Below are 15,854 nucleotides of genomic sequence, written 5' to 3' on the forward strand. Positions count from 1 at the left end.
TGGAGCTCCCTTCCCCTTGCCACATACCTTGCCATGTAAATCTCCTCCATATGAATGTTCATCTTTATCCTTTATTATGTCTTTTTAAAACAAACTGGTAAATAGTAAGTACATTTTTTGCCTGAGTTCTGTGAGCCGCTCTAGCAAATTAAACCTGAGGATGGAGGAGGCGGGGGGGCGGGGTCATGGGAACGTCTCATGTATAGCCACGTTGATCAGAAACAGGTGATAACCTGGACTTGTGATTTGCACCTGAAGTGCAATGGGGACCATCTTGTGGGACTGACACTATCCAGGTAGATAATAGTGTAAAAATTGAGTTGAATTGTAGGACACCCAGCTGGTGTCAGTGAATTGCTTGGTATGGGGAAAACCCACACATCTCGTGTCAGAAGTGTTGTGAGTGTGGTAGTAATGTTAAAGTAAAAGAGAACCATAGGAAGAGGATTGAGGTTTTCTTTCTCAGGCTCTTGGTTCTGTAAGTTTTCAAGATCCCTGATACCTGGGTTTTGGTTGTCTTGAGTGCTTAACATCATGGACAATCATTACCAAAGCATAGTGGTGAAGCGTAAGATACAAATGCTGTAACTGAGTGATTCTTAGGATTTGGATTCACTCTAGTTTTTACCCTACTTTCTGGGGTAGACTTTTTTCTTTTCTTTTTGTTTTTTTAAGTCTCATCTTCCTCACATGTTGCATTGTGATGTATTGAACATAATCTTATGTGCTTTGTCAGATTCTCGTTCTGGCACCATCTGCCTCCTACCTAGATTGCCCTGCTACTGCAGGAGGCTGACCTGTTGCTTAACCTGTACAAGATTGCATTATCATTTTTTTTGTCTTTGATTACTGTTTGGCAGGCATTATTTTTGTTTAAAAAAATCATGATTTGGAGTTAATAATAAAATAATTCTTTTTTTTTACTTAAAGTTTATTGGGGTGTCAATTGTTAATAAAGTTACATAGATTTCAGGTGTACAATTGTGTATGACATCATCTATAAATCCCATTGTGTGTTCACCACCCAGAGTCAGTTCTCCTTCCATCACCATATATTTGATCCCCCTTACCCTCATCTCCCCCCCAACCCCCTTACCCTCTGGTAACCACTAAACTATTGTCTGTGTCTATGAGTTTTTGTTTCTCATTTGTTTGTCTTGTTCTTTTGTTGTTTTTGGTTTATATACCACATGTCAGTGAAATCATAGGATTCTCTGCTTTTTCTGTCTGATTTATTTTGCTTAACATTATAGTCTCAAGATCTATCCATGTTTTCACAAATGAATAAAATAATTCTTTATAAAACTTTTCATAACTTAACTAAGAAGCACTGACAAAGACCAAAAAAAAAAATATATCATTAATTATGTTCTTTTGGTAGTGATTCATAGCACTTGCACACATATTCCACATGGTTTAACAACTATTTTCATGACACATTTCATAAGCTGCTTCAGAAAGTTGAGCATAATATTTTCATAATGTATGTGGAACAAAGTAATAAGTGAAAGGTTAGTTTCTTGTTTTAGAATTTCAATAAACCCAGATGTTTTTTTACCTAATCTAACAGAGCATCATCTATTGTGGTAGAACTTTCCCCATGTCTAGCTGAAATTCTTCTTTGACAGACATAGAAGATTCAAAAATATCTATGCCATGAGTTCATATATATACATATATATATATATATACATGTATATATATATATATATATTTGGTTATGAATTGGTAACATTTCTTTTTAAACTTGGAAATCATTTGAGATAAAATATGACAAGTATGTAATAGGGCAGTATCTCTTATATTGTACAACTCATTTAAATCTAAAGAAAAGTACTTGAGATTTTTAAAAGTATGTAATCAATTGATGTTTGATATGTTAGGTCTTGTATTCTATAGGCAGTTAGTTACTTAATTGAAGACATTTTATTTTTAAAATATATTTAAAAAAATCTTTTCCCCATAATTTTCTAACAAAATTTCCATAACTGAAATATTTTTAAAGTATCTCTTCATCTAAAAATGGTTTTCTTTTTTTGTGCAAGAAACCAAACTGTTTTATAGCTAGTCAAAGCTACAAGCTCAGATCTTGTTACATATTACTTAAAAATATCTCTGGATAGTTCTTATTTGAGGTGACTAAACTTCATCAGTTCTTTTTTGTTGAGAGGAGACTTCTCAAATTTACTATGTATTTGTTGATAATGTCTCTTACTGTTGTCTAGTTTATCTTAAAATTATTTCTACACAATAAACAGCTTATTCCTGTTCTGCTGTAGCAATTTGCATTTGGTGTTCATTGTGAAATTTATGATATGCCTTATTTCAGCCTTTTTTTAAAATTTACTGTTCCAATAGGAGTACTAGCATACGCATCTCCATTTGATTCTGCATCAGTATATTTTCTTTTTATAGTAAAAAATTTGCCCATTTTGTTTTTATAGTTAGAAAAGAATTTAATTATAACACAAATCAGTAATAAGTATTTCAGATTTATAATCAATTAAAATTTACACAGGGTATCTCTGTAATTTGTGCTATTCACATAAAATATTCAAACAAATCCATTAAATGTTACATCAGTGCATAGAAAAAAATCATTCAGTTTTTTAAGATAAACTACACTGGTGATGTGGATATGTATAATGTCAAAGAAAAATTTCACTGGACAATTTAAACAGGTAAGAATACTTAACATTATTGCAGTAGGGGAGAGAGATTGAACTCAACTCCCAGTACATATTTCCCATTTATAGTCAAATAGGAAGGATGGGGAGTCAGTGGGTGAAAAATTACCGAGAAGAACTTGGTTATGTATCAGGGGTGGGAGGATTCATGATAAATTGGTTTAGTAGAATTCTTGCCAAATCTGGGCCTGGCAGGTGGCCAAGGCCTAGTTTTTGAGAAGAGGGCTCAGAGGAGCCTACCTAAAGTTTGATTAAGGAGGCAGTTCTTGTCAGTAATATTAGAAGCAACAGTATCATATGGGGTTTCAGGGTTAAGTAAATGTAATCCTATCAAAACAATAAAGTTATGTTTAATGGGAAAATATGCAGCTTCAATTAAAAATTTTAAGTTTAAATTAATAACAATTCAATAAAATCTAAAATTCAGTTCCTCGGTTTCATTAACCACATTTAAAATGCTCAGTAGCTGTGTGTGGTTCATGGCTACTGTATTGAACAGTGGAGTTCTAAACCTTTTTGGAGTGTATTTTCATACATATGTATGTACCGACCTTCTATACCTATGGTATTATACTGTATGTACAGTTGACCTTTGAACAACTCTGGTTAGTGGTGCTGACCCCCCTGTGCAGTTGAAAATTCATATATAACTTTTGATTCTCCCAAAACTTAACTACTAATAGCCTACTGTTAACTGGAAGCTTTACCAATAACATAAACAGTCGATTAACACGTTTTGTATGTTATAGACTATATTCTTACAGTAAAATAAGCCAGAGAAAATAAAATGCTATTAAGGAAATTATAAGGAAAATACATTTACAGTACTATATGTATGTATTGAAAAAATCTGCATGTAAATGGAGCCATGAGGTTCAAACCTGTGTTGTTCAAGGGTCAACTATATTTTTATTTAACTATCTCTTTCACTTACCATATGTTTTGGAGCTTGTTCTATGTCAACACATAGAAATCTGCCCCTTTCATTTTAATACTGCCTGGTATAGACTATAGTATTGTAAAAAGTAATATAAAGGAGACATTTCAAAATGGAGGCAGAGCTGCCTTCCGAGAGGAACTGCCTTGCACATCTTATTCCTTAAACCTTTGGAATGTTAAAACTGGGCAAAATAACCTTTGGACTGCATGTAAACATTGTGTCCCAAAGAACTGTTTGCAAACAAAACAAGAAAGCAGTTATTATGACTGTTGGACTGAAAATTAAAAAGACATTCCTTAGAATTAGAATCACTATGTTAGCTTATCTGCCCCGTTAGAAATTCCTTAGCTTATGAACAGTCTTCTTTCTAGTCATGTAATCATTCCTCTTTCCTTTCTAATAAATACCCCTTGCCTTCACCTCCAAATCCGAAGGTTTCTGTCTGAATCATTGCTTCCTGACTAGCTGTTATTTTGGATCTCAAGTGAACACTTGTTGCCTCTCACTTTGGTTATTTGTTTTTAGTTTAACAGTTTCAGAAAGTTTCACACATGTAAAATATAACTGGATGCTCCCAGATCGACATCCAAAAGAGCATTTTATACTCCCTTCGATAGTACAGAAGAGTGCTCTTTGCTCTGCCCTCTTATTCACTCTTGACATTTTCAATCTTCAAGAATTTTACCAATCTTATAGATGAAAATCATTTTTAATATACATTTCCATGATAATTAGTGAGAATGATTTTTTATATCTTTATTATTTCATTTCTTAACACAATAATTGTATTTCTTCCAAAAATAAGAAAATATTACTTGCAGACAGTATATATATCCTGTGTTCTTGTTTCTCTTTGAGTACCCGCGGTTAGATTGCTGGGGCTGGTCAATTTTCAGTTTGCATCTCTATGCGTAAGAATTATTTGCATTATTATTTTCTACAATTTACTGAGCAATAAAACCGCCCAAAGACAATGAAAAGTTAGGACTACTAATAATCAGAAAACCCAGTAGGTTATGCCAGAGAACACCTAGCATTCCACAGAATACCCAGTAAGCAATCTCACTTTTTTCCCTGACAGATACACATTTAAAGCTTCTAGCACATTGTCTGGCTCATAGTGAGAACTCAGTAAGTTTAATTTGTTTCTCTTCCATCGAAAGAATGAAAAACAAGGTAATTGAAAATTTATGGCATTTCTGCAGAACTAGTTTCCTGGATTGGGGCTGTTATCTAGATTGACCTTTGTTTTCCTTGGGCCTTCTACAGTGCTTGGGAGCATTTATAATGGGTGTTCAGTAATTGGTTGAATGGAACTGTGTTCAAGTATGTTCTAATTCATTCTCCTATCTGAGAAACATGTATATCAGGAAAAAATAGGCTTATTTTGCTTGTATTGTTATTTATCATATTTTCAGACAGGGATTAGAAAATATATTCTAATCATGCAAACTGGTGACCTTGCAAATGGCTAGACTAGCTGTTTCCTTTCATAATCCAAATTGTGTGAGTATAGCTAAATAAAAATCCCACTCTGTAATAATAGCAAATGTGATTTTGTTGTGTGCAGTCTTAAGGCATGTTTATGCCGTTCTAGCTGTGAATGGTGATTTTTACACATGATAAAGCAGCCTAGCATATTTACATATGTTATAGCTAGAATAATCAATCTAGTTAAACATAATTTCTATTTGCTTTTTAGATGCAGTGTTCGAGAAAAATTTTTTCTTAAGTAACTGAAAAAAATATGCAGTAGCTACTACTGTAGACTGTAAAATGAAGGAGAAGCTTAGCTTGACTGTGGCGTCTGAGCCTGGGTGTAACCTAACTAGCTAGAGGATGTGCAATTTCTGATTGACAGCAGGACCAGCATTATGCAGATTTTGTAAGAGAACAGCTCAGAAATAGTGACTAGGGGCTCAGTTTGGAATCACCACAGTCAGCACTCATATCTTTAGTTTTCATTTTTCTGTCTACAGGATTTGTAAACAAATAGCACCAAAACAGTTCCTCTTTTGTTTTTATTAAAGTGATACTGCAGTGCAGTTTCAATCTATCAGCTAGGCATACTTGTGTGAAAATTTAATATTCTTACCACATTAGCTAATTTGTAGCTGTGTTCCATGCTTATGTCTAGACCTTTGTGTATCTTGAGGTTTTCTCTTTATACACAAGTGTGTTTTGCTTGTGCCTTCCTGTCTTCTTCAGAGAGAAGCTTTATGTAGGTCAGGCTTGGCTTAAGCAGATTTCCTGAACCTGCGTCAGTTTAAGCTGGAGGAATTTTAATAAACCCTCCCCTGTAGGCGTGGGCCTAAATGAGGCTAGCCTAGTTAAGCCTGATCTTTTTCTGTTTGTGAAAAGAGCTGAGCAGAACTGAAGGCTGCCTGGTGGTTTCAGAAACTGCCTACTTAATTTCAAAAGAACAATGGTAGGAAAGGCTAGATCTTCCAATTTTACCTTATCTGAAAAGCTTGATTTGCTAAAGCTTGTGAAACCATATGTGAAAATTCTTGAAGAACACACTAATAAACATTCAGTAATAGTGGAAAAGAATAGATGTTGGGATATCATAGCAGTTAACTATAATGCAATTGGAGTAGACCGCCCTCCTCGAACAGCGCAGGGCCTGCGCACCCTTTACAAAAGGCTCAAAGAATATGCCAAACAAGAGCTATTGCAGCAAAAAGAGACCCAGTCAGATTTAAAAAGCAATATTTCTGAGCCAACCAAGAAAGTTATGGAGATGATTCCCCAGATTTCCAGTTTTTGCCTGGTAAGAGACAGGAACCACATACAAAGGTAAGCTTTATTTTATTTTGTTTTTGAAAATTATGGCGCCTCCTATCTATTGGGCTCTGGCTTAGTTGTGATAGAGATATGCATAGTAAGCATCTCCACGATGGGAGCAGTGAATAGTGTCTTTGTTTTGCATTCTTAAAAAAGAAAAGTGAGGCTATAAGGAATTTTTCTGCTGCATTTCATTTAAGCCACTTTTTGTTTTCCCTCTCCCCTTCCTTCCCTTTGTAGTTTCTAAAAAGTAAAGGTTAGGGAGGAAAAAATGGGATGAAATTTGTGAGATCACCTCATAAACTTGTTAAGCTTTAAAATTAATTATCTGAGAGATACCTTTTTCTTATTTCATTTAAGATTATATTTAATTGTAATTTTCAATTTTATATAAACTGAATTTCAGGAGAAATGGAATCTTTGCTTTTTTATGAAATTGTCAGTCTGTCTATACTTATTGAATATTAATTGAGCTAAAAAACTAAAATCAATAATTAAGTAAACTTATTAATGGTATTGTATACATTAAGACAGTTTAAAATATTTTTCTCATATTTAAAATAAAAAAGACATAAGGGAAGGAGTTAATGCCTAGTAGGGATTTATATTACTTAATAAAATTCAAAGCTTTTGTGTTTTTATTTATTAATGGTCTAGTTTCACTTTGATCCTGGGTCATATAGAAAAGGGTAAGCTTTCTCATATCCTTTTGCAGGATATCAACTATAAATTTTAATATACTAATAAGAGCAATTGGGTTCTGAAAGGGTTAGAAGGAGTCTTTTTGGTTAAATTTATGCTATATGTAACAACTTGCCTGGGAATTTTCAAAACTATTATCTAACTAATTCAAATTTTAACCCCTGGCAAAAGATAAAAATGGCAGCTATATTCTTTTGAACCACTTAGGATAATTTAAACAAATTGTAAACTTCGTGTTGATTGAGAGACATTTCAAACAAAGCTTTACAATGTGCTGTCCTATTGGTGGAAGAAAAATCACTATATAAGCAAAATTATTGATTACCTGTGAAATCTTTTTGAAGTTAGGGAGAAACGGAAATAAAACTTTTTAGCCAAGCATATTTGTTATTTTGATTATTTACTGGGATAATATTTTGAGCCCAGCTTCTTTCCATATACTGCTTATTTCTAGTTGATAGCATAGTAAAAAAATAGAACCAGTGAGAATCTGGGACATGGATATACAGTGTATTAAATCATGGGGTCACTGCTTAAAATATGCACTGTGATGACATGATTAATTCCTAATATTCTGGATGTCCAAAAAACTCCACAGTAAGACTGTTTTATACTGTGCTACTTATTAAAAAAATGTCACCCAGAGAGAAAAGTGGCTTTTGCATTACAGATATAAAACTATCTTTTGGGTATTAAGTATAGGCTTTTATAATGTGAAAACTACATATAGAAACTGTAGTTTTAGTTACTTGCATATTTTAAAAATACAGTGAGTATAGAAAAGAAATAATATACAAGTGTCTGTTTATATTTTGACCGTTTTGTGTGTATATATGGGTCTGTGTCACATATACTTGCTAATGTGAAGAACAAAATAGTTTTATAAGAATGAAGTGTATATATCCATTCTGTATTTTACGTGTAGCAGAATTATCTTTCACACACCCATATGCACACAATCTTTTGGGACAACATTTCTCTGAGTTAATTGATTTACACATTTTTATACCTACTGTTTAAACAATAACAATTTTTCTGATTTTAAAAGGAAGCATATTAGAAATAAACCCTTTAAATGCTTACGTTAGTGTCTATACTGCGATTCTCTATATTAGCTTTTCCATATATCAGCAATTCTATATATTAGCGTTTCCATTTAATATATTTATATATTTAATGTGGTTATACTTATTTGATTGACATCGTTTTGAGTCTTAATAATTATCTCAGAAGTTCATATCTATAATCTTAATTATGCTTCTATATAAATGAGCCTGTTAATCTCACTAAACCCTCCATTCTTATTAAGAAAAATTGTACTACTTATTTAACACTTGAAAATAAATACCTAATTGTAAAGCTATCTCTATAACACACTCATTTATGTTTTTATTTTCTCTCTAATACCAAATTACATTTTGTTTTTGTAACCTATTTGATCCTTACAATTCATATTTATAAATTTTAGAAGTCACGTTTATCATTTTTTGTGACTTTCTCTGAAACATTTTTTACATAATGACCTTAACTTTTAGTGTTTCAACTAAAATGGAATGGAATATTCCAAATATAGGGCATATTTTTAATTTACGTGGGAGTATAATGTCTTTGTCTAATTGTATTATACTCTATTATACATACTAATTTGGAATAGTAATTAGATTTTTAAAAACTTAATTTTCCTCTGTAGTTTTAATCTTTCCCATTCAAGGTTATAGAGATGTTAATAAAAGCAAACTTACTAACTTGAATTACATATTCTGTTGTTTTGCTTTGCTTTTGAAAATCACAACATGACAAAAAAAGACAAGAATTAAAATGAATGAATTTATGTAATCAACAAATAGATTTTTTATAACATACTTTGTATGTTTCTATTTTATTTGTATGCCTTAGACAAATATCTGATATTTTTGGCAGTTTAATACCATTAGTAAGTGATATATGGGGAGTTTTAATTTTTTCCCTTATGTTTTACTTGAACTTGTTCCAGCATTTTAATCATCCATGTAGAATATATTCTTAACTATGTTATTTATCATTTGTAAAATGTTCTCTAAATAATGTTAAGTATAGCATTTTCCCATTAATGTTCCAATAATTTCTTTCCTCTCTATAACTTTCAAGTTAGGCCTAAGTAAAAATTTTTAAAAAGCCACAAGAAACAAAATTATATATTCTTCACGGCTTCATGTTATACATGAAATTATTTTTTTAAAAAGTAGAATTTTAAGGTACATTGTGTTTGTCTTAATAAATGTTATGTCAAAGTTATTTTTTTTTAATTTTAAAAGCCTTTGTATTTCCTTCACTATTATTGTTTTACCATACAAATATCACCTTGTGAATACACAGAAAACCCCTATAGAAGATAATTCTGCTACACGTAAAGTACAGAATGGATATATATACTTCTTCATTCTGAGAAAACTATTTTGTTCTTCATATTGGCAAGTATAAAATAGAATACTTCCCCAAACATACTTATGTTATGAGTAAAACTTAGAGTTACATGTAGTTTTTGCATAATATGTTTTAAAAATATGGAACATTTCATGAATTTGCATGTCTTCCTTGCAGAGGGGCCATGCTAATCTCTGTATCCTTCCAGTTTTAGTATATGTGCTGTTGAAGAACACTGTCAAAGTTTAAATTATGCTAAAACTGTAGTTGCCTCTAATAGAAATGTATATTTTATGAAAATTACATGTAAATTTAATAAACTTTCACTATATTGTACATAGGCCATTAAAAAACATTGCATTAAAAAAATTTCATTTATTTAATCAATTAACATATAATTAACACCTACTAGATTCCAAGTATGGTCTTATGCTAGGTGTTGGAGATACAGTAGTGGATATAAACACTTAGCCTGTGAACTTTACCTGACTAATCGTTGAGAGACTGAAAGAGCAACTGAGTCATGTGAATTAGGATAGTTAAGACTAAACACCATTGCATCTGAAATTGATAGTTAGGATAAGGGCATACTGAAAGCCTTATAAAATCTTGATTTTTTTTTTGACAAATATGGAAATTATTACTTCTCATATCATGTTTCCCTGAAAATAAGATCTAGCCGGACCATCAGCTCTAATGTGTCTTTTGGAGCAAAAGTTAATATGATTTTATTATTATTATCATATTTTATTATATTAATTTGTAACATAACATATTATGTTATATTACATTATATTATATTTATTACATTATATTGGGTCTTATATTAATTTGTGCTCCAAAAGACGCATTAGAGCTGATGGTCCGACTAAGTCTTGTTTTCAGAGAAAAACGGTAGATGGCCTTCCACGATGCTCCTAGAAATCTTGGACCTTGGTGATTTGTAGATCAGTCCAGGAGAGCAGAAATAGATTGAGGGCAAAGATATGGGGATAGCAAGGCCCAGAATGCATTGAATGGCCTTCTATACCATTAAAGAATGTCATGCTTGTAGGAAAAATTGGTGTCTCTTTGAGAGCATTTAAAATGGCTTTTCTTTTTTATTTACCTCATTGACCTTGTATAGTAGTTGTAATTTCACGTTTTTTTAAGATCCTGATTTTAAAGTTAAGGATGGGAGAGAGCTATGTGTGTATACATTATTATAATTCTAAACTTAAGGCACTTTTTGTATTCCAAGAATTAAACATTTTTTTGTTTCATAATTTTCTTTATAGCTTCATAATTTAATGTATATTAAACATGAAATTATGGTATAAAAATAGGCTTATCATCATTTGATTTATATTTTATAATGCTTTTTTATGTGCTGTAGTGCAAACTTGGATGAGGACTCACAGGCTGGTACCAGTTCACTACAGGTAATGTTGGATCACCATCCAGTTGCTATTACAGTAGAGATGAAGCAAGAAGAAGACGTTAAGCCCCCTCCTCCACTGGTTTTAAATTCTCAACAGAGTTATACTTTAGAGCAAAGAGAAGAACGTGATTTAGTACATGTTATGGAAAGATCTGTGTCGCCATCACTTTCCTCTGTTGATATGAGAATGACATCGTCTCCATCTTCTATTCCAAGGAGAGATGATTTTTTTCATCATGAGAGTGAAGGACACTTTAGGTCACGATTAGGGTATGATCCTCAGATTCTGCAAATGTTGAAAGAGGAGCATCAGATAATTTTAGAAAATCAAAAAAATTTTGGATTATATGTTCAGGAGAAGAGGGATGGATTGAAAAGAAAGCAGCAGCTAGAAGAAGAGCTGCTAAGAGCAAAAATTGAAGTGGAGAAGTTGAAAGCAATTCGCTTACGGCATGATCTGCCTGAATATAATAGTCTCTAAGATTTTTTTTTCAATCTTGCAATTTGATCATTTTCATTTTGGCCAGATTACTTTCATTTGAGAATATCCTAAAGCAGAATACGTATTCTTAAAAATGTTAATATCTATTATGAAAATAGTCTTTCTTGACATTAATTTCTAATTTTTAAATTTTCTTTTGTGATACATTAAAACTTATTGATTGGCTGGCATGGTTATATATTTTTTTGTCTTCCCTTAATTTTTTTCTAAGAAGTTTAATTCTTGGCCTTACAAAAGATGTTTCATTTTTATTAAAATATATCACAGAAATATCTATACAAACATACATATTCTTCAACATATTCTGTTGAAGTTCTAAGTCTTCAACATTTTAAAGTAGAGCTTTGAAAACTGTGGTTCAAGGTTTCTAAGTCAGTCTAATTTAGGAGGAATACCAGCCTAATAACAGAAGCTTATCTATATGACGTTGATTCTTTGGCGTTCATATTTTGAAGGAGTTAAGTCCTACAGTTTTAGAGATAGAAGGTATTTGGAAATCATTTTTTCCCACCTCTTCAATTTAGAAGGCAATGAACCTGATGTCCAGGAAGAACTCAATGACTTACTTGATGTAACAAAGCTATTTATGGCAGAGCAAAGACCAGCACTGAGTTTTTGTTTCTGTTATTTTTCCCTCAGCTATTCTGTAGAAGTAAAAAATCCACTACAATCCTCCATATTAAAAAATTGGCAGTATTTATTTCATTAAAATTGTTTTTAAAGATTGGGAGGTTATGAAATCAGAGGTATTGTATCAGTTATCCCCATCCTTCTACCCTTTTTTTGTGTAGCAAAATAAGATACTCTTTTGGAGCTATTACTGTATTTTGCCGTGTATAATGTACACTTTTTTGCCCAAATTTGTGAGGGAAAAATAAGGATGTGCATTATACATGGGTAGTACTAATTCCGTATCTATATAAATGTTTTCAATTCTTTTATTTATGCCTGAGTTAAAAGTGTAACGCTAGAAATCAAAAACAATATCTGTATACAAAATAATACCCTGGAATATAATAATTGGTTTTGTTGAACTTATGACAAACTTACAACGAGGAAGAGTTCTCGGCCTATGATGCGTAAAGATGGTAAATTTGTTACCAGTACATAAAATTTCTTGTACCTTGTATCTGTTCTTGTGTTTTGTAATTATTTGTTACATAAAATTTCTTGTACCATAATATGTTAAAAAATAAATTCTAAAATTTCTTTATAATACAAAAGTACATAAATATAAACAAATAAAAATTTGAATTAAAAAAATAAAAGCAAAAGATTTTTTTCCCTGAAAGTTTGGGCCAAAAATGTTGGTGTGCATTATACACAGGAGCACATTATACCTGGCAAAATACATATATTTTGGCTATAAGATTTAATGTCTTAATTCATGTTTAATGTCTTATTTTGAAAAAGATTTCTTTCATAGTAAAAGTTTTAATGATTAAAATTAAAATTTTACATAGACTGAAAATAGCAAAAATACATTTATTGTGATATAATCTGTATAATGGTTTTTGTAAATATTGCTATATAGTATTTGTGGAAATAAATAAAACCTCAATTCTTAAAGCACACATTAAATTTAAGTTAAATCTTTAGTATGTATGTTACTTAGGATTTCTATTTTTGCATGGACTTTGTTTGGGAAGGATTTTTAAGCCAATCTTTAGAATGGGGTAGGTAGGATTTCAGCGGTATAGCGGAGAAAAAATGTTTAAGTCACAGTGAGCAGTATGAAAAAAAAGGCCTAGAGAATGGGGAAAAGTGGATCAGTGCGTACAAGCACAAATACAGTGCTAAGCCAGATGATTTTATGTGAGTGTAGAGGGTGAATTAGGGCGGTGGTAACTTGGACTAGGACATCTCCCTTGATGAGGTAGCTACTGTTTCGTTCCAGCAGAAATTTTACATGCAGGATTAAGCCAGAAATCTGCATTTTATGTGAAATTTTCCAATTTTAAAATGTTTGCAAATAATTCTCATTCAACCAGTGGGCTTCCAGTCTGTGGCCTTTGGAGTAGAGCAATGGTTCACCAAGTATAAACCAGCAGTGTCAGCATCACTTGAGAACTTCTAAGAAATGTAAATCCATGCTTTTTGAATCAGAAACTCCGGAGGTGGAATCCAGCAATATATTTTAACGAACCTTCTAGAGATTCTGATGCAAGCTAAAGTTTGAGAACCACTGGAATAGAGGATTTGGAACCTAGATTGGTGCCTAAATCATGCTAGATTCTCAGAAAATATTTGTTCAAAAGGAGGGGGGGGGCGGCTGGGTGGCTCAGGCAGTTAGAGTTCCATGCTCCTAACTTCGAAGGCTGCCGATTCGATTCCCACATGGGCCATTGGGCTCTCAACCACTGGCAAGGCTGGTGGGCTCCACCCTCTGCAGCTAAGATTGAACACGGCACCTTGAATTGAGCTGCCGCTGAGCTCCTGAATGGCTCAGTTGGTTGGAGCGCGTCCTCTCAAACACAAGGTTGCCAGTTAGACTCCCGCAAGGGATGGTGGGCTGCGCCCCCTGCAACTTGTAACGGCAACTGGACCTGGAGTTGAGCTGCACCCTCCACAACTAAGATTGAAAGGACAGCTTGACTTGGAAAAAGGTCCTGGAAGTACACACTGTTCCCCAATAAAAGTCCTGTTCCCCTTCCCCAATAAAATCTTAAAAAAAACCACAAAACATCCTGTCACTCTAGAAAATATTTTAAAAAACAACAACAACAACAACAACAAAGAGGAGTAGGTGAAGGTGAAGATTGAGGGATATCAATTTGGAAGTTGGTTGGTACCCGATTATAGATTACATCAAAAGTTGTTTTAAGGAATCAGACGTGAATGTGCGATGGAAGACATTGAAGACTTTTGAATAGGGGGTATAAATTAGAGCTCCAAGTTAGTGTTATAATAGCAGCTTTTAGGGGTGGGCATTGTAGTGAGAAGAAATTCAATTTGAAATTTAGGTTATGGCTGTAGACATAGAAATAATAAAAATATAATGGACTCTCATGGTATTCTATTTTAGCTTGTTGATTGCTTAATTTCATTGACATTTTATTTCTGCTATTAGGGTTAAATATTTTATAAAAATGCCTTGACTATAATATGATATATGCTTTTGACAATTTCATCTTTAATCTGTGCTATGACTTTTCTTTGACTCTAATGAATCTTATAATTCTAATTTGAGGTAATGTTTTTACAATATAATTCTAGTAAATACATTCTTGCAATAGTCAGCTTAAACTTTTTGAGATATTGAAAGCAAATTATATATATATAATAAAATTCATGTTAGAATCTCAGCATGACGTTACTCAGAATTGATGATGAATGTTCAATTTGAATGTTGACTTAGTGCAGCTAGATCAGAGTTTTCAAAAGTATGTTCTGCGGAACTTTAATTCTGTGACGTTTCTAGGAAAGAGTACTGTGCAACATTTATCATTTTTGGTGATTAGGTTCTAAAATCAGTGTGGATGGTAAAAATGTATATACAAAATTGCCCTTAAATTCTTTTGCTGCCCATAAAATAGTTGTAAACATAGTCTACTACAGTCAGATTTTTTTCTAGCATTGTTTAATATTGTTTCTTTGGTTGTGTCAGGTGACAAATTCATTAGCGTTTAGGAACTGAGTAGAATAAAAAACACTTATTTTTACATAGTTTTTAACACCAGAATTGCACTCATTGCAGTAAGTTCACTGTAGTCGTTTTTATGAGTCATTCCTCTGTAATTGTAATTTGCAAAAATTTAAATGCTTATAATTCTGCTCCATTGTATGACCACCTCTCTACCCATGTAACTATAATTAGCATAGTATAGTTTCTGAAAATTCCTATATAAAGAAAACTTATTTGACTGTTGAACTCTTTCTGGAGGTGTTTATCATCTTTCAGAGTATCTTAGGGAAATTCTGAGCTAACGCTTTTTTTTTTTTGATATTGTAACTGTTGAATTGACTACTTATCAATTTATGTTAGCAGTTTTTGCTGCAGATAAGTTTTACTAAGGGGAATGTATAAGGGCAAAATTTTGTTAGTACCAGTGGAATACAACTGAAGCCACCAGACATACTACATACCATAGAGAACTGTTTGGGGCCATGAGTTTACCTACAAAATGTAATACTGGGAAAACCTAGGGAAGAGTGATTTTATTTTTAAAATGTAGAGTTGATTCTATAGAAATATATTAAATTTGAAAAATATAGTGAAAAATAAAGTTAAAATATTATTTCATTCAATATATTAGTACTTTAAATAGTGGCTAGGCTATTTTTGCCACCTTCCTTTTTTTTTTATCCATATGAATGGAACATTGTTATTTTTACAACTTATAATTTTCTACATTAGGTATGATTTATAATGGCACCCTGAAAAAGATAATGAAGCTCTTTAATTAAAAATGC

General features: G+C 32.3%; 2 protein-coding genes across 2 annotated transcripts in view; both read left to right on the forward strand.

Annotated features, from left to right (window-relative positions):
• Positions 1 to 15,854, forward strand: part of RAD54B (RAD54 homolog B) — a gene marked incomplete at its 5' end in the record, with an annotated part of 127,312 nt that overhangs the window by 33,102 nt on the left and 78,356 nt on the right. The window lies entirely within an intron of this gene.
• Positions 5,977 to 14,487, forward strand: FSBP (fibrinogen silencer binding protein). Its single transcript, XM_081070752.1, has 2 exons — positions 5,977 to 6,426; positions 10,895 to 14,487. The coding sequence occupies exons 1-2, from the start codon at positions 6,053 to 6,055 to the stop codon at positions 11,418 to 11,420; spliced, it is 900 nt and encodes a 299-aa protein (XP_080926878.1). The 5' UTR covers positions 5,977 to 6,052; the 3' UTR covers positions 11,421 to 14,487.

Source organism: Rhinolophus hipposideros (genome assembly GCF_964194185.1).
Source record: "Rhinolophus hipposideros genome assembly, chromosome: 13".
NCBI lineage: Eukaryota > Metazoa > Chordata > Mammalia > Chiroptera > Rhinolophidae > Rhinolophus > Rhinolophus hipposideros.